General features: G+C 41.2%; 1 protein-coding gene across 1 annotated transcript in view; it reads right to left on the bottom strand.

Annotated features, from left to right (window-relative positions):
• The window catches only part of kiaa1549lb (KIAA1549-like b), a 221,877-nt gene extending 208,913 nt beyond the window's left edge, over window positions 1-12,964 (bottom strand). Inside the window, exon 1 of the mRNA XM_056267890.1 lies at window positions 12,461-12,964. Within this exon, the coding sequence (XP_056123865.1) occupies window positions 12,461-12,641 (181 nt within the window). The 5' untranslated portion in view covers window positions 12,642-12,964. The remainder of the gene's footprint in view (window positions 1-12,460) is intronic.
• Between the last annotated feature and the right edge of the window lie 5,433 nt (window positions 12,965-18,397).

Genomic DNA, 18,397 nt, shown 5'->3' with positions numbered 1-18,397 from the left:
GCTTTCATTATAGCAGTTTGCTGTGAGAGAGCAAGCGGGGCGAGCCCCGTGGGGCTTAACATGTCTGTGGGTGAATGTGGGCGCGGAGTAGCGGGCACATTCACAGCACTGAAAAACACTGTCTGCCTGAACTGACTGTATTTGTGTTGGTTTCGTTTTTACAGAAACAATCGTGGGCACGTTCACTACATTTAATGCACAATCGACATGAGTCGATTTTACTTGTGCAAGCCCTGTATTGTGGCGGGCTGTGTTTGCGTGAAGCGTGCAATAGCGTGCGTGAAGTTTTGGTGAAAGTCTGGCCGTGGCGAGACTTGAACACCGTCGTTTTCCTAGAAGGGCTAGGAAGACTTTGCGTGCACATTCACTGCACTGGAAAACACCGTCGGCCTGAGCTGACTGTATGTGTGTTGGTTTCATTTTTCAGAAACCATGGTACATGTAGTGTGTAGTGTTTGTGGGCACTGGGTCGTGGGCACATTCACTACATTTAATGCACAATTGACATGCATCAATTTCATTTGTGCGAGCCCTGTACCGTGACGGGCTGTGTTTGTGTGTAGAAATGAACACTGGGCTGTGGGCATTTTATTACACTCATAACACCATCGGCTGTGGCCGGAATACCAGAAAATACACTGCTTATGATTTTTCTGGGTCGCCATGGAAACGGCATTTGCGTGCAGGCAAGCGGGCCATGGTACCGGCTTGTTTACTGCAAATTACACTGGAACAGTCGCATTTTCTTGGAACTGAACGAGCGAAAAGGAAGTCTGACCGTGGCGAGACTAAATTTTTTAACTGCTGCAAGAGCCAGGATCGAACACGGGTCTCCCGCACGAACAGCTTTGTGTTTCGCCACTGAGCCACAGGGGGGAAACAACTTAAGCTTAAATTAGCTCGAGCAGATAAGGGAGCGTCACAGTTTAGTGTGTCGGCATATGTTGCAGGTGTGCGTGTTATACAACAGGCTCATTGCTGCAATATTGACATTTTCAGCCGCTCAACTAAGAGGAGCTGGGAAATGTTTGAGAAATGGAGATTGTCCGGCCTCGGCGGGACTAAAACACACTCTTTCCCTATTTCGCCGGTGACGCATGCCCACGGGGGGTGGGGGCGGGGTAGCTTTCTTATAAAGTAAAGAAAGCTAGCCGCTCAGCTGGCCTTCTCAACAGATGCAGCTATCTCTTCGTCATAAATGGCGAAAACGGCGGCGCGCGGCGGCCGTTGTCCATCAGTGAGCGACTCGAGTGAAGCTGGTGAAACTCGCGGGCGAACCAGCGAGCTTTCACAGGCTGGAGAAAGCTCGGGGACCCACTGAGTACGGCGCTTTACGGCGCAGCACTACAGCGGGCGGGAGTGCAGACTCAGAGAAATATGCCAGGCGAGTCCTCAGAGTCACCATAGGCAATAGCTCGCAGTGAGGGCAGCCGCCGTCAGCGTGTGCTACATGATCCTCTCTCAGGCAGGAAACGCAGATGAGGCGGTCCCCGTCGCTGAGTGCGGCTCGGCACATGAGGATGGCATCTTTAAAAAGACGCAGCTCTTTTAGTAAGTGAGTCGCGGGGGCGAACACACAGTGAGCAGAGTGTAAAAGGATATAGACGCCGGATAGCGTAGCAGGAAGTGGCGACTGAAGGCGGCGAGATGAGGCCAGCGGCTTCAGAAGATGGCTCGTCCTGAAGAAGGCTTTTTCAACGGCGCGGCTTCTTCACTCAGGATCCAGCGATGCAGAGCTTCGCTGAAGAGATGAAAAATCAGTGAGATCAGCCCATCGAGCTATCTTTATAGGGCTAGACCACGCTATTTTTATTGGGCGCGAGCGTGACACGATGGGCGCAAAGCGCCCCCATTGGACCGTCACCAAAGGGCCGCTCTCGATAGGCTGCTGCAGTTGCCGCAGGACAGCCAATAGGCACGCTGAGCCGCCTGCCTATGTCTGTATGCTGCTGCAACGCGTTTTGCAATAATTCAAAATTAAGGATAATTATTTGGCTTCAATATCTCGAGGAAAAGAGGTTTTCCCCTAGCGTAAGATATTACGCAGTACGAGAGAACCTCTCGTAAAATAACTATAATGCTAGTTATTATAATATAGTATATATAATATATTTATAATATAATTTATAATATTATAAAAATATAGAAACTATAATAATTCTGCACTATTTTTATAATATTATAAACATATAGAAACTATAATAATTCTGCACTATAACAGAGAATGTCTAATAAGGGGAGAACTTCCACTCTCAGTAAACGTATGCCTTCTAAACTGGTTGCAGTTCCACTCTGGTTCCATATGAGGGCGCTCACAGGACGAGTGGCGAATGAATGGAGGTCTATGGAGCTATACACCTCAAAATCCACTTTTCTCAGGATATAATTTTTTGTCTAGTAATTTAAATGTTGTATTCGAAACGAGATGCAAAGAAATTACACATTGTTGGGTGTTAGATTTTTTAGAGTCACTTATTTGCTTTAAAAAGTATTTTAAAATGTCAATGATGTCATACAGATCGTACGACCAGAGATACTGCTTAACGGCAATCCTTCAGTCACTTTGGTGCTTTCGCGCTCTGCACTTTCTTTTCTCTCGAGACAGCTGACACAGGTAAATACACGTGCTAGAAGAGTTTTTGTAAAACTAAAGTTCTTAACATTCTGGTCCCGCTTCGGATGCCACGATGCCATCAAGCGGTATCTCTGGTCGTAATCAGTCCTTCACTGAACAACCAGCGTTCATTAGCAGAATACTAGCGTGTTATGGGCAACAACAACAACCTGTAAGAAATTGAAAGGACATAAGTACTCGTTCATTCAACTTTCGACCTATAACCCATGTTGAACTTGCAAAACCTACAATCAAATCTGAGATTTCTCAACAGCAATCGGGTGAAAGAGACACATTTAGCAGTCTAGCTCCATAGACTCCCATTCATTTTGCACTAATGGGCGATCGCCCCTAGTGGAACTCTGGTGGAACTACAAACAAAATTCGGTACAATAGGACTTAAAAGGGAGTGGCCAGGCTCTAGACGGGCTCTGACTATTATGTAAACATGGACAATGTAACATACAGTCACATGTATGTTCTGTGTTCCCTCCATTGTGTTTTTGGTTCTGTCCTGTAACCTAGTTTTCCTCAGTCTGTTTTTTTTATTTATTTAGTCATTACATTCACCTGTGTCCTATTAATTATCTCATCAACTAGTATTTATACTCCTTCTCTCTTTCAGTTGGTGTCCATTCTGCTTCCCTGAGTTCTCCTTTTGTATATATTTGGATTAAAGACTATTTTGTTTGAATCTTCGTCTCCGTGCGCTTCCTGCCAGCAGCACCCGTGACACATACTAGTGATTAGGGCTGGGCGATATGGCCAAAAAAATGTATCACGATATTTTTTTTTATATCAGTCGATATCGATAATTATCACGATAAATGTCAAATCTTTATTTCTTTCAAGTTTAAAGGCAGATTTTTGCTCCTAAGTGAAAGTTGTATAAACCAGAGCGTTGTGGTTTTAAAAATCTGAGGTAGAACATTCAAACATTTGTCATTTTTCCTTAACAAAATAAATATCTGAAAAGAAAAATATTTATTCAGCACAGTTTGCAGTGCAGGCTGCAATATTCAAATTACATGTTTTGTCATGAAATGCATATTTGACAGTGAGTTGACAGTAAATCTACATCCTAACTCAAGCTAATGCTACTATGTTAAATTTATGTTCATTAACAAAAACAGTAACATCTGTTTGTTTTTTAAATTTAAGGACCACATTTTTATTTGGTAAAATGTAATATTCTGACTGTTTGAGTTTTATTAAAATTAACCATTGGTCATCCAGTATCATGCATTTAGATCATGATAACCACAGATAAAGCCAGGTACAGCCTATAGCACCTCACTATCATGGCAAAATGTAACTTTATGGTTTATATGGTATTTGTATGAAAAACAGTAGCCTAACAGTTAAATACATTATTAAATACTGTAATTATATTCCATTAGTCATTTAATACATTGTCTACATTAATAATATTATACAATTCAATATGTATATCCCACATTTCATGGTGCAGTTAATATTACTAGGCTAACGTTACAGTAAATCCATGGTAGGCTAAATGGATTCAGTATCAATTCAGATTCTGACTGTTTCGCTGCGCAGTGTTTCTCCTGTTTGCCAGCGGTGTTTCATCTGCCTTTAAACTGATTTAAACTGGACATTTGTGTTCTTTGCTGAACTTAAGCGCTTCTCACTGGATCTCGTGAGCGAGACGATCAGAGTAAACGCGTCTGCTCTAGTGAGCTCGCGTTGCCATTTGGACTTTGAGCCGAGCGGATAAACGGTCCGTGTGGCGCGCGCGGTTCAAATGAGTTTCGTTCCGCTTTTGGCGCATACACATTATCGAACATTTATCGACCTCTTGATATCGTTTTATCGAGAAAAATTATATCGCGATAATTATCGTTATCGTTTTATCGCCCATCCCTACTAGTGATGGGAAGTCTCTTATGGCTCCCAAATGGCTCTTCATTTAGTATCACATGGAGCTTTCTATTTTAGCCTAATTAGCCTAACCTTTCTAATTGAACAATTGAACAGAACCACAGCAAACAAATCAAATAAATAAAGGCAAAAATCTTAACATTCGCATTTAAATCCGGCTCCCCCACCTCTCTTTGTCGCTCTGTGTAGGCTACCTGGCCTGTAGCCTACCACAACACCATAGACTGTAAAAAGGCACTACACTCGCTATCTTCGGAGCATGTGTCCCCCTTCCTTTCACATAATGGTATGATCCTAGTCTGTCCTCCCATGTGATTGCCCGCATGGTGTGCCCATCCAAATAAAGTCCCGCACAACTTGTTTCCTAAAAATATTTAACAAAAGAAAACATTATATAATGCTACCTGTTAGTGTTTTTTAGGTCATTGAGTGTTTTAGTGCATTTTGAATGTGAAATTAACTGCTGTGCCAAGCTGAAAGTTGGTTAGGAGAACTGTGGGAAGAGTTTGAGAAAAGTATTGAGAAGTGGGTCCTAGCGATTGACCGGCCTATACTGACCGACCGTTTAATTTCTGGGTGGACTGTGCCTTTAAGTATCTGCATGACGTACAATAACACAACCCTGTGATATATCCTGAAAACATTGATTAATTTGCATTTTTCAGTAACAAATATAATTCCATTAAATTGTGGATCCTTCTGTCACCCTATCTCTAATAAATGCATTAGTTTGCATAGTGATATAGGTTCCACAACCTGTCATAACAGAGATTGAGGCTCTACTGGCCAATCCTATTTAATAAAATAATAAACAGTGGCAAAGCAAGACACGCACAGAGAAAGAAAGTGGAGATGAGCGACCATCTGCATCTCTCACACCCAAACACTAACACCTCCACTGTATACCAGCACATCCAGCTCGCTCCTCCTTTCATGGATAAGAATGCCAACAAGACAGATAGATGGGCTACATTTCATCTAATCCCATGAAGCTTTTTTGCCTGCCCATGAAAAGCAATTAAACTTGCTCCTCCTGTAAGGACTTCACAAAGGACCAAAGGAAATTGGCTTCATAGAGTCGAGAAAAAAAAGGTACATGCAGAAATATATCCGGCACTCTTCCCTGAGAATAAAAATGAGCGTACCAAACACTCTGTAATCACTTTAAATTGTCACAGATAATCCCATTTCAAAGCAACATTCTCCACATTCTCCACACGTGTTGAGCAGAAACTGTTAGTAATCCAATGAGAATCTGCCTTCAATCTAGGTACACTAAAAATTGGTGCTTTCATACAACCTGGGAGTTTACATTGCTCTCTCTCTCTCTCTCTCTCTCTCTCTCTCTCTATCTATCTATCTATGAGGAAAATATCTAAACATTCTTGAGAAGCAAAAATGTCTGAAAATATGTATGTATAATATCTGTAAAGCAGACATGGTTATCATCTAGCAGGCTGAAATATCAGTCTATCACTAAATGTCATTTTCTAGCCTTTTAATAATAGTATTTTAGATCTCTGTCCTATTCAGCCACAGCTTATTGCACCAGTCCTCCACAATAATATAGATGTATCACTACTGTTGCTTTTCTGTCAGCAACAGTATCAACAATCTGTCAGTTTATCTCCATTACGTGAAAGGGCAAAGTTAGAATTTTAAGAGAGGCATTGTACATCAGCACATTGGGGTTACATAAATATATTGGGAAAGATAAGCATTCCTAAGCCACAGGGACTAGTAGCGTAGCCTGATTTACCCCTGCGGTGACCAGGGGGATAGTGTGCTGTTTATAAAAGTCTGTGGAGAGGTTTGACAGTTCAAAAGGGGAGACAGCCTTATGGGATGAACATCAATATAGAAATGCATGTGTTGCTTTGATAGAAATTAATCTAGGCAGTACTCTCTCTGAGCTCAAGGTCAGTCTCACTGGTTTCATTCAAACCCCATTGGTGCTTGTGTACTATAAAGTTTCATGTTCATAAAAACGTATATAGTATAACTTGTATATAGTATATAACTTTGTGTATAGTATACAAGCATTGTTTTAATTTCAAATAATTGTATTAGTTATACTGTAACAGTGAAAGTGTTCTGCAGCGGGAAAGGATTACCTCTGACCACACTGTTTGCAGATATGTTTCTGATTCACTAAAATAATCAATTCACAAAAGTCGTTGCTTTGGGACTGGAACACACTGGTTGGACTAATTATGATTTTTATGCTAGGGTCCTACCTAGAGAGGTAATCAGCTAAAAGCTGTTAACCCACTAAATCTTTTTAGAACGAAACAAGACAAAAACACATTTGTTATCTTTTGATTTTCATTTAAGCTTTTAATTTTCTTTAAGTTGTCTTGGGGGTAAAATATGAATGGTACATATTCTTGACAGATTTTGTTTGTCAGAGATTGTTCATTATCAGCATTTATTATTTGATAATCTAATGTCATACTTTACCACTTTTTTCTGTCTCTGTTACAGCTCTCTTTTTTATTTCATAAATGTTTAATTTTGATGTTAATTAAATGTTTATTGCTAGCACAAATCTGGGTTTAAAATGGCATTTAGGTGCGACCATGAATGAATGAATGAAAAGTTTTTATTTGAACATGTAGAAAAAAAAAAACCAACAAAAAAACAATAAAAGAAAAAAAAAATACAATCATACTAACAATTAATAACAAAAAATAATTAATAACAAAAAAAAAAAAAAAATAACTTATACATGTCCGAAAAGGAGTAGGAAGAAGCATAAGCTTATTCAATCCTACCCCATCTCCACTACGTTTTAATAATTAATTAGCTAATTAACCGGTTGACCGAACATTTTGATCTATTTGTCTCTACACACCAAAAAAACAAAACCAACATACATATTTACCTATGTTTATATACATCTTCAATAAAGAATTACATAAGAAAATAAATAAAAAATAATAATAAAAGAAAAAATTCTTTTATTATTTTACTACATGCTGTACATGCTACAACTGTAGTAACCATGTTACTACAGTTTTGAAAATTAGTAGTGACCAGTTGGTTAGTTTCTCCAACGATGCATTTTACTATGGTAGTTAATCAGCGAATTACATCATTGTATGGGAAACGCACCCCGGATCGATCTGAACCAACTTTGCAAGGACAACTTGAGCAGAAAGTTTCACGGTGAAAAAGTGTTTTGTTTGTTTGTTTGTTTGTTTGTTTTTTGTTTTTTTACCAAGCAAACGTTTGGAGTGGACTGCTGTTTGTTTGTTTTTTTGTTTGTTTTTTGTTTTTACCAAGCAAACTTTTGGAGTGTACTGCTCAGGAAAAATGATAACGTTTAGTTATGGTTGTAACCTTGGTTCTCTGAGGGATATAAGTGAAACATCTCACTGTGGGAAAGGCCTCTTGCATGCCCATCCGTGAAGCCCTATGTAATCTCGCCTATCAGGCCAGCGCTCCCGGGAAGCCCCTCCCCAACCTATATAAACAGCAGTGCTGGCCCAAAATAGCATATTTTACAGCTCTTCCAAGCAGAATAATGGGCCTTCTGATGACATATCTCACTCATCTCCCTCAGAGAACCGAAGTTACAACCATAACCATATATATATATATATAGGGTTTGCAAATCCCACAAAGAGACTTTCAGATCGTTTCAAATTTTGTGTCCTATCCAGATATATCCGCAATGCCCTCACTTGACATAAGTGCTGCCAATTTTCCTCCCCTGGATATTTTGACAGAGGAGGGTAAAGGGCTTGAACCTCAACTTCCATACATGAATAGCCAGGCTTGGTTATCTTGGGCATAAATGCTAGCACAAGATGACCCTGGAAAAAAATTAGGATGAACCTAATACATGCAGGGTTAACTGAAAATGCATGTAATTCTCCAACCTGCTTCATAGAGGTCAGAGCAATCAGTACAACTGTCTTGTATGAAGCAATCTTCATACCTGCTTCCTCAAAGGTTCAAACGGGGGTTCCTTGAGTGCTTTCAGTACCAAGCACAGATCCCATGCTGGTAAAATAGGTCTGAGAGAACTGGTCTCAGATGGCACACACCCCTCAAGAATGTACTTACGATAGGATGCTTACCAACCATTTCACCATTAAATCCCATGTTACATGATGAAATGGCCGCCAGCTACACTTTGATCGTAGAGAAGGCCTACCCTTCATCTAGTATCTCCTGAAGGAAGGTAAGAATATCCGGTAATGAGGAAAGGAACGGTATCTTTTGCCTTTCCTTTTGCCCCAATGGTATCAATGCCACTTCCACACATTTCGTGAAAATGCGGGGTGCTAGAGAAAGGCCAAATGGGAGAAGACTAAACTCATGCATCTTGCCTTTGAATCAAACCTCAGATATTCTCTGTGCTGGGGATTGATCTGGATGTGAAAATATGCATCATTTAGATCAATTGAGGTGAACCAATCTCAACTCTCTACAGAATGAAGCAGGGATTTGAGTGTCAGCATTCTGAACTTATTTCCTCAGATATCTGTTTAAAACTATGAGGTCCAGAATAAGGCGTATATCTAACGCTTTCTTTTGAATGAAAAAATACTATCTGAAGACCACCTTCTTTGATCCCTCTTCTGGTACCACCTGCTTCTTTGAGAAGGAGAAAATCCTCTCCCAAACTTTTGCATTATCTCTTTGAAATATCGGCTGTTTCTTTCTGTCCCGCGCAATAAAAGGGGATAGGGGCGGGGCCTCTGCCGCCTGAGCGCAGGACTTTCATTGCCAGGAGGGAGGTTGTTTTTCCTGGTCATAAAAAGTCTTAACATTTTCCCCCTGTGAGGATCTATTTCCCCTCCTCGGGCCCTGCCAAAATGATTGTCCTCCTGCTGCTCCCACTTGTGTAAAAGCAGGACGACGTGTTGCCTGTCGTTGCATTGGTTTGGGGGCTCTGCAAGGCATGAACGAACTGAAGGCTTCCCTCTTCTTTGCCTCGAACCGCTGCTGCATTGTAGCCAAAGCTGGCCGGAACAGACCTTTAGGGTCTACAGGCTGATCAAGGAAGTCAGCCTTATGATTTACTGCCATTGTGGATAAATTCAGCCAAAGCACTCTCTGACCAACCAGCGCCAGTCCCAGAGTCCCCAATGTGGACTGTGCCAGGCAGCATGGAAAGGCAGAATTAGGTCTGTCAAGGTGTGGATTTCCATCTACAGCTTAGTGACAAGCTTTTCCCTGTGACAAAGCCCCTAACATCTCCTCCTCTAACTCAGCGATGTAAGCCAAAAGAAGAGTGATCGCGTAGTATGCCCCGTCAGATCTGAAGATTAATTAATTAAGGATAATCCGAACGAGGGTTCAGATGGCCTGCCAACGAGGCCTCATAGGCAGCATGTGAGACCAGCCCATATCCTGCAAACCCGCCATGTCTAGCAAGGAAAACCCATACACCGGGACTCTGGATGACAGTGGTCCATCCATGCAACAGCTGAAGGCCAGTCAATGACCAACCGGTTCGCCGCCAGAAGGGCAAGCCTCATGCAGAGTTTCACACCCTGTTGCCATCTGCCATTTGTCTACCCCTGTTGGGTAACCAGGGGACAGACTCCATTTGGGGAACAAACGGATCTTCCTCGTCCTCCTTGCCCTTGTCTGGCAGGTGTCTGTAATATCTGTTTTGGCATGCTCTGGACCCAGAAATGCCAGGCATACCACATGCAGATCCCTAGCTGCAATAGAGAATCCACATCCCCCTGGACAAGTGCAAAAAGGTGCTCTGGACTTAATAGATTTCATAGAAGATGCCATGTTAAACTGGTAAGTTAACCTTTTATCTATTTTATTTGCTTGGAAAAGCATTTCACTACACTTCTTGCTTTATTGAATCCCTACGGCAAGTGGTAGCTTGTCTTTTTTTGGACAGTTTAGTCTTGCCAAACTAACAAATGTACTGAAAAAGAGCTTGTAGCTTGGATGCCACAAGTGAAGAGATATACTGTAGGATGCCATTTTGGGCCAGTGCTGCTGGCCTGATAGGCGTGATTGCATAGGGCTTCACGGATGGCCAAGTAAGAGGCGTTTCCCATAGTGAGATGTTGACAGAAAGAGTATACCACTGATTCCTAATTAACAGTTTTCAGAAGGCCAAACAAAGGGATTGTGCCTTCGCATCGAAACACTGTCTAGGCAACATGGTGACAACACTACAATTAACTGAAGCTTTAAGTTACTTATTTTTGCATATGCCTTTGGGGGGGGGGCATTTTGCTAATATTTCACATTATAACGTAGCTGTTTGCTGTAATATCTGGACTTTGATCGAGGCATTTTAGGCAAGTCTGGATGAGTGTTCTCTGTTAGTAAATCCCTTTGTGGGAGACTATGAGCTCTGAAACTTTGCAGATCTTATACATGCACGTGTAGATACATTACAAAGTAAAGGAAAAGGAAACATTAAAAAGCATCATATGACCCCTTTAAGATAAGACATCATTTTTAATTGCAACTTAATTAAATACAAAAATAATAATAAATAAACAAACTAATAAATTAATTAATAAATGTTTAAAAAAATCAATGTTTAGATCCACAACAAATTATGAATTATTCTTATGTTATACTCCACATGCCAATTAACCAACCCCAAATCAAGTATACCATCAATCCACATTTGCAATCTATTCTTAAATTAGTTGATCCATATATCATATTTTATCACAGGTTTCCAAATCTTATAAAAACATATAAATGGCTTGTTTTTGACTGATCAAATAAGCATTTGTCTTTACCTTGACAGGTTTGACTTTTTAATGCCTTGATTAAATCATTGTGGTTCAAGAGGGGATCATTTGTGTGACAGCATCAAATTATGACCCCAAAACAACCCTGTTTGGAACCCTGTACCAACCAACCCTGGTATCTCCTATAAATGTTTGGAAGAAATATCCAAACAGGTCAAACACTGATATCTCACTCAATGTGGCCCAGTTAAAGCAGATCCACTCTTAAATGGACTTTTTTTATAAGCTAAATGCATTTTCAACCTTTCTGTATTTTTATTTAGACATGTTTAATATTAAGCCATTATTAAACTGTTAGCTGCTCTACACCATGTAGGCGATTCTTTTTGGTCCCCACCTAAAGAACACATTCATTCACAATGTAGAACAACAGGATATTTGCAGATGCTCTTCCTGTATTTTCAGGACCAGCAAACCTCAGCATCTAAAATCAGCCCATGCTGCTGTGGACAGTTGTAATGCTCCTTTGCATTGGTTGATTTATGGCGCCTACTGTGCCATATCTCAAAACATGAATAGTCCCAAGATTAGATACGCTTGTATGTTATAGATATTTCATGCAGTTAAATGATGCATGTAATGATATTCCGTTATGTCAGGAAACAGATCTGGTTTAAGCATGTTAGGTGTGTTTTAAAGACAATAGAGTGCTGCAATCTCGTGTAGAGCTGCAGTATCCATCAGCGCGCGCCTACACACTTCCCTGCGTTACTGCTGGGCACTCACGTGCGGTTGATCACATTACATCACACATACAGTTCACAAAAGTCAAGCCAAAGTAGTGTATTGTCATTTTTTGCCTATTAGACACATGCAATGAGTAGCGCATACAAAAAAGTCTCAAATTATAAACACTAACAATATGAATAGCATATGGGTTATTTGAAAACATTGAGGTATAGATAACGCAACGGCTTAAAAAATGGGTAGAATAAAAAGGAAGATCTAAAACAGCTAAAAGTAAGATCTACCACCATTTAACCACATTTTAAAAAGATGTTCTAATGCTTGGTGTAAAAGTTCCATACGATGTATTTTGGATGTAAAGAAATCAATTTATGAGCAAGCTTGGCTATTTTTTTTTTTTTTTCAACAAAATCATTGTTCACCTCATTTCCTTGAGCTGAATCTCAAAGACTCGCGTGAGAAATACAGTAGACGCTAGTATAGGATAGATGAGATGTCGCCTTACCGTCAGAAGCCTGTGTGCTGTGTAATAAAAGTAGAAATATTGCTAAAGATGAGAGTTTAGTGCTCCGCATTCCTCCAGACGCGTGTGTGCAAAAGCATCCTATTCTCCTCTCTCCGGAGCGCAAAATTCTGCAGCTCAATCTGTGCAAATCTCGCCAGATTCCCGCGACACGACCAGCCATTTGTGTTTGCAGAGGAGGTGGCCCGATATCGGTTCTGGACCAGACATCTGCTCAGACCCGTGAGTCAGTGGGACGTGCGGTGGTCACGCCGCTCCAAGTGCCAGAGCAGAGCTGCATTCGTGGAAATGCCCATAGTCCACCATCACTGCGACACTGGGGAAGCGAGAGAGGTCTGCATTTTTTTTACTGGTTTATCTATTGCTCACACTCCTATTTAACGCCCAAAATGTGATCGGATGTTGGAAGGGATGCATGTAATTTTGTCTGTTGTTTAGTGAAGCTGTCTAATGAAAAAGAGCTCGCATGCAGGGAAGCGAAGCTGTAGTTTTGTGCCATGTGCATGCTCTAGTGGTCAATGGAGTATATTACCATTCGACTGGTTTATAATACAACGGTTTCCAATAAAAACGAACAAAACATAAACATACTTTGAAAACACTTGTGTATAGTTCTGGTTGACTGCTCTTCAGGTCTATATCCTCCTACGAAAAAGGTGTGTTTAATCAAGTGTGCTATTAGTATACTATTTTTAAAACTAAAAAATAAGAAAGTATACTTTCAGTCTACTTTTTATGCACTTCTCAGAAATATACTTTATGTACTTCTCAGAATAGCCTACTTGACTTATACTGACAGAAAAGTCTCAGTACATTTGGCCTACTACTACATTTTTTGATCGAGATATAGGGCCTTTCCGAATACCCGCACATGCGGTCTTTGCACTTGACCACTTTTACATGATGTAGGCTATTTCCTGTATTTGGCCCAAGGGTTCAAGTAGGCGCGAAGACTGCAAGTTTGTGTAGAACGTTTGATTACCCGATGGGACACACTTATAGTGTTGCAAAAATGCAAGTGTTTTTTTAAAGAGCTTTATTTTGATTTGCAATACTTCCCTATGTCCCTATGTAACAGAAGACAAACACAATTTAAAATTGTGGTGCTTCTAATTAGGTGATAAAAAGCAGTTGCAAATGTTATACAAAATAGACATAGCCTACTCATCTTTGCACCAATAAAATGACACTTTAACTATTTGTTTTACTACCAAATTACATGTAATATCTCATTTTTCGCACAGGATTTCCCGAAACTAATGCATGATGGGATATGCTTAGACTCAAATAAGCATCCCGTACCTCGCTCCGATGCGGTATTTAAGATAGTGTGGGTTTAGTGTGCGTTCAGGGCACTACACTTTGCCATTTTTTGGACATGGGACAGTCTTGCGCAATTACTTCCTGTCGCGTACACTCGCTCTCAAGTGGCCAAGGGAAAATTTGTGAGGGGAACGCAAGCGAGGGGAATTTGGAAAGGCCCATACTTAAAAATAGAATTAAGTATTCAAAGTATACTTGGCGCGTTACTGAATGAAATGTCAACCCAGGTAGAGTTAACGACTGTGAAGCTTTGGGGATGTTGATGGATCAATCTATTCCATCTATGTTTTGATCATCATAGTATTTGACAAAAATGCTAATTTCTCAGCTTTTTGTTTAAAATGTTGCTTTTTTTATGAAACTTGCACACATTCAAGCGTTGATAAAAAAAAGGATGCATGAAGCTAGAATAAAAAAATATATATTTTCAAGTATAAAAAATAATACCTAAATAGGAATATACCCTAGTGAAAAAATAGTATACTTAAGCACAATTTATTCGTATGTACTTTAGTATAACTAAATGTATTTGTGGCCCACTATAAATTGGAATACTTAAAGTCTGTTAAATTGGAAAACTAATTTTGTACTAAATGCATTTTAGTTGTCCAAAAGCAGTGCTGAAGTTCAACTAAAGTTGTATTTAATATACGTGTTTGTGCTAAAGTGGAACTATTTCAAGTACTTAAGTACACTTTAAATATACTCTTGTATTTAAAGGTGTTATATGTAGTTTTTAGCGGCCTCTAGCGGTGATGTTTCAGATTGCAACAAGAGCGCTCGTGCTCGTGTGCGTGCTCGAACTCAAGAGCGAGCACTCACTACCGGCCACACTGAGACTTTCAACACAACGGAGAAAGCATCAGACAACATGATGGAAACTCATGTAAACTCCCACTGCAACGTTACAATAATAGGCTACTTTTATCAGCTTGACGTTGAACTAATGCTCCATGCTCGTACCATGATAATGTTACATTGACTTAATTTAGCCGACACGTGGTGTTATCTAGCATAAGGCATTTCACTAACTATTCGTGTATCTAAAACAAAGCGGAGGTCTCTCCATAATTCAAACGCTCTGCCGATGTTGATCCGTGTTTTCGTCCTGAGTCGATCCGATTGACGTTTGGCCTGACGAGCTCTAGCTTCCACTGAAGGCGAGGAGGATTCGGAGGATCCTGGATCTGGGTGGATTGGGAGAAACGGCAAAGTGTGGTTTTCCACCAACGCGGAGAAAACTCCCTTTCTTCAGCCTGCCAGAGGCGTGACTCCAGGGCCGACGCGCTATACCATCGCAAGGGTCCAGAACATGGATTCTGTGTTCAATCTGTTTTTTAAGGGGGAGATGATTGACCTCATTGTCAGCATGACCAACCTCCATGGGCGCCACACAATGAGAAACTGGACCGGGGTGGACTCCACAGATCTCCGTGCCTACATGGGGCTACTGATTTTGGCCGGCGTCTACAGGTCCAGAGGGGAGTCCACACGTTGACTGTGGAATGATCGATGTTTAGAGCCACCATGTCCCTCTCAAGATTCTCCCAATCCACCCAGATCCAGGATCCTCCGAATCCTCCTCGCCTTCAGTGGAAGCTAGAGAGGATGATGAGGGTGCCACATCCAAATCAGGATCTGACTCTCCTGAGCCTGTGGTGTCAGAGGGAGAAGACAATACATCCTGCAGCTCACTGGAGGGGTCAGGCTGCATAATCATCTCTAAAACTTCACTACTAAAGCCCTTTCTCATGTTGCTTGCTGCTCTTCTCACCATCAAATGACCAGCAGGCTTGCATGCAAGTGTTTAAATCCACTTGCTTTGTTTTTGTTTAGTCTGCATTTCTCACCATCAAAAGGCAGCAGATGCATAAATACACTTAATTTGTTTTTGTTTACTCCATGTAGTTCTGAGAGCTGAGGTGCATATTTTGATTTTCTCAGACGCATAAAGGTGAGTTCTCACACTCTCTCTCTCTCTCTCTCTTTCTCTCTCTCTCACACACACACACACACACACACTTTAATATGCTATTATACTTCATATAACTCCATGTAAAAGCCAGAAACTAAGCTTTTTTTTTTCTTTTTTTTTTGCACAGGCCTATCTAAAGGGTTAATGGTGCCACCTGGTTATCAACAGTAAAAATTTAAAATTTTACCTCTTGGCTTTGCAATCAAAAAATGTGGTTATAATGGAAGTCAATGGGGCAAAAACAGCCACGAACAGTAAATGAGGGAGAAAAAGTTAAAATCTGATGCTGCTACAACTAACAACTACACACTACCAATGCATCAAAACCAAAGCCATGTCCAAGACTGTGATAAAAGGTAAAAAAAAATCCAGTCCACAATCACATTTTATATTGAAAATAAGTCATTTTGTGTGTTTTTTCCCCCAAATCAGTGACATCATTTATGAATTTGGCAATTAAAGAGTTAAAATCCTGATTTTTTAAAAAAACATTTAGTAGTTTTGATCAGGACTGAGGTTGATTAATAGATTTATGCAAAAAAAAAAAAAAAAAATTATCTGATACATTTTTACAGCAGTTTAAAGTAGTGGCTGTTTTCAGCCACGAACATAACGAAAGGGTAGTGAATTTGAACAATGCACAAGGGTTAACTATTACATTGTAATTACATGTACAATCAAGGCATCAGATGAATGCTTATCTTCCACTCTTTTGAAAGGTGTGCTCAGTTTGTTTCTAGCATAAAGTATCAGGGAGATATGGCTCAGGATTCATGAATATAATTAAACCTTTCTAGCATGTGTGGGTGATTGCGGGGAGTTAAAGCAGAATTTGAGGTAGCATTGTTTTGACCCTAATTACAAGTTTCCAGCAGCTTGTTGACCGGGTTGTCCACCCAGGTTGTGATCCTCAGACATCATAGATTTCATTTTTATATGACAACCTTTTACAACAGCCCATGTCTGCTAAACCCCCTTTGCCCCCCTGGGTACCCTGTATTAGGCATAAGATCAATTCTGCCCTACAAAGCAAAAAGGCAGTAACTGCATTTTTGGTCAAAATTTAGTTATTATCATTTTCATGACATTCAAAGCATCCTTTGTTATGTACAACATCTTATCTCAAATGTGTGTCGTTTTGGAGAAAAATGGTAGTCGTTTGTACAGTAACTGCAAAAAGCCCTAGTGAAACAAAGCAAGAGTACAGTAACATCCATTACTGTATTCTTGTTATGTTTTACCTAACAAAAAATAACCGTGTTTCTGTGTGCAGTGTAGTTACTGTTGCCATGGTGAACACACAGCTGATTGGCATCCTCAAGGGACGATTTTAACATTTGCGATTTCACCCTTCTAACTTCACACCAATTTTGTTTGAGATGCAGTGTTTCCCCTAATTGTTCCCCTACCAAACTACTCCAGCACTAACCCATTCACGGCTGGCATGGAGCGAACTTTAGCCGCGGATGGAGCTTTTGTTCATGGCCGGATGCCGTCTTTCAACCTAGCTTTGCCCCCCACACCACCGCCATCACGGTTGACTAACCCGTTCCTATTGCCCGTGGAACCACAGAATACAACAGATGGTGAGTCCATGTACTTTTATCAGCAAACCTGTGACTGTTCAACGCATATGACAGCCAGCCCTGTAGCAGTTTTACCGCACGGTTTTAAAAATAGCCCCGCCCCAACGGTTGCCCGACGCGCCATTAATCAGCTAGCTAACCCGTTCACTTCCATGAACTGTACGGTACAAAACCCTTTCTCCCAGCCCCATGCATTGGCCTCTCACTTCACATCGACACCTTTTCCACTCTGCACACCCGGCCCGTGGAACGTTGTGGAGCAATGAGCTACAATGATAACTATGCCCCGCACCGTAATCGATACCAATACGGTCAGTCAGCTGTGGAAAGGGCCAAGTCGGCCCCACGCACAGCGGCGGATGTTGAAATAGTGGACGTTAGTGACGATGAACATTATGGATATCAAGAGAGAATTCCAATATTAAAGCCAGGCCATTTTGATGGAACTGGCTCCTGGAAAGACTTTATTCATCGGTTTGAAAGCTGTGCAAGGGCAAACCATTGGTCGGAAACGACAATGGCGGTTCAACTGAGATTCAGCCTGACTGGCGCGGCTGGAGCTATCATCCATAAAAACCCCAGGTCTGACCGCTGGAGCTACCGGCGGATTGTGGCTGAAATAGAGACCGCCTACGGGCCGCGGTCCGACCATGCGGCAGCCATCGGCATTGAACTGAGGCAGAGGGTTAGGGGGCAGAACGAAGCCCTGCACCTATTAAGGGATGACATCTACGAGAAAGTGTCCATTGTGTATGCTGACCGTACCGAGCTGGAGCAGGACGCCATTAGTGTGGAGGTTTTCACCAACGCCCTGGCCGATGCCGAGGTGGTGCAGAAATTACTGGAAAAGCAGCCGCGTACCCTATCCAGAGCATATGACATCGCACACAGCTACGAGACCACCAAGAGGGCCGCCAGAACAGTCACACAATTCATGCAGCCTGGCCAACGCGGTCTTGTAAATCAAAGAGCCAGGGCCACCGTAGTACGTGAAAATAACAGCAGGCCAGCTTGTGTGGAGCCAGTGGGGGTAGA

The sequence above is a fragment of the Rhinichthys klamathensis genome, unplaced genomic scaffold, assembly GCF_029890125.1.
Source record: "Rhinichthys klamathensis goyatoka isolate OS25496 unplaced genomic scaffold, OSU_Roscu_1.1 h1tg000265l_1, whole genome shotgun sequence".
Taxonomy (NCBI): Eukaryota; Metazoa; Chordata; class Actinopteri; order Cypriniformes; family Leuciscidae; genus Rhinichthys; species Rhinichthys klamathensis.
Note: the sequence above shows the minus strand (reverse complement) of the source record. Positions and strands in the feature narration are given on the sequence as shown.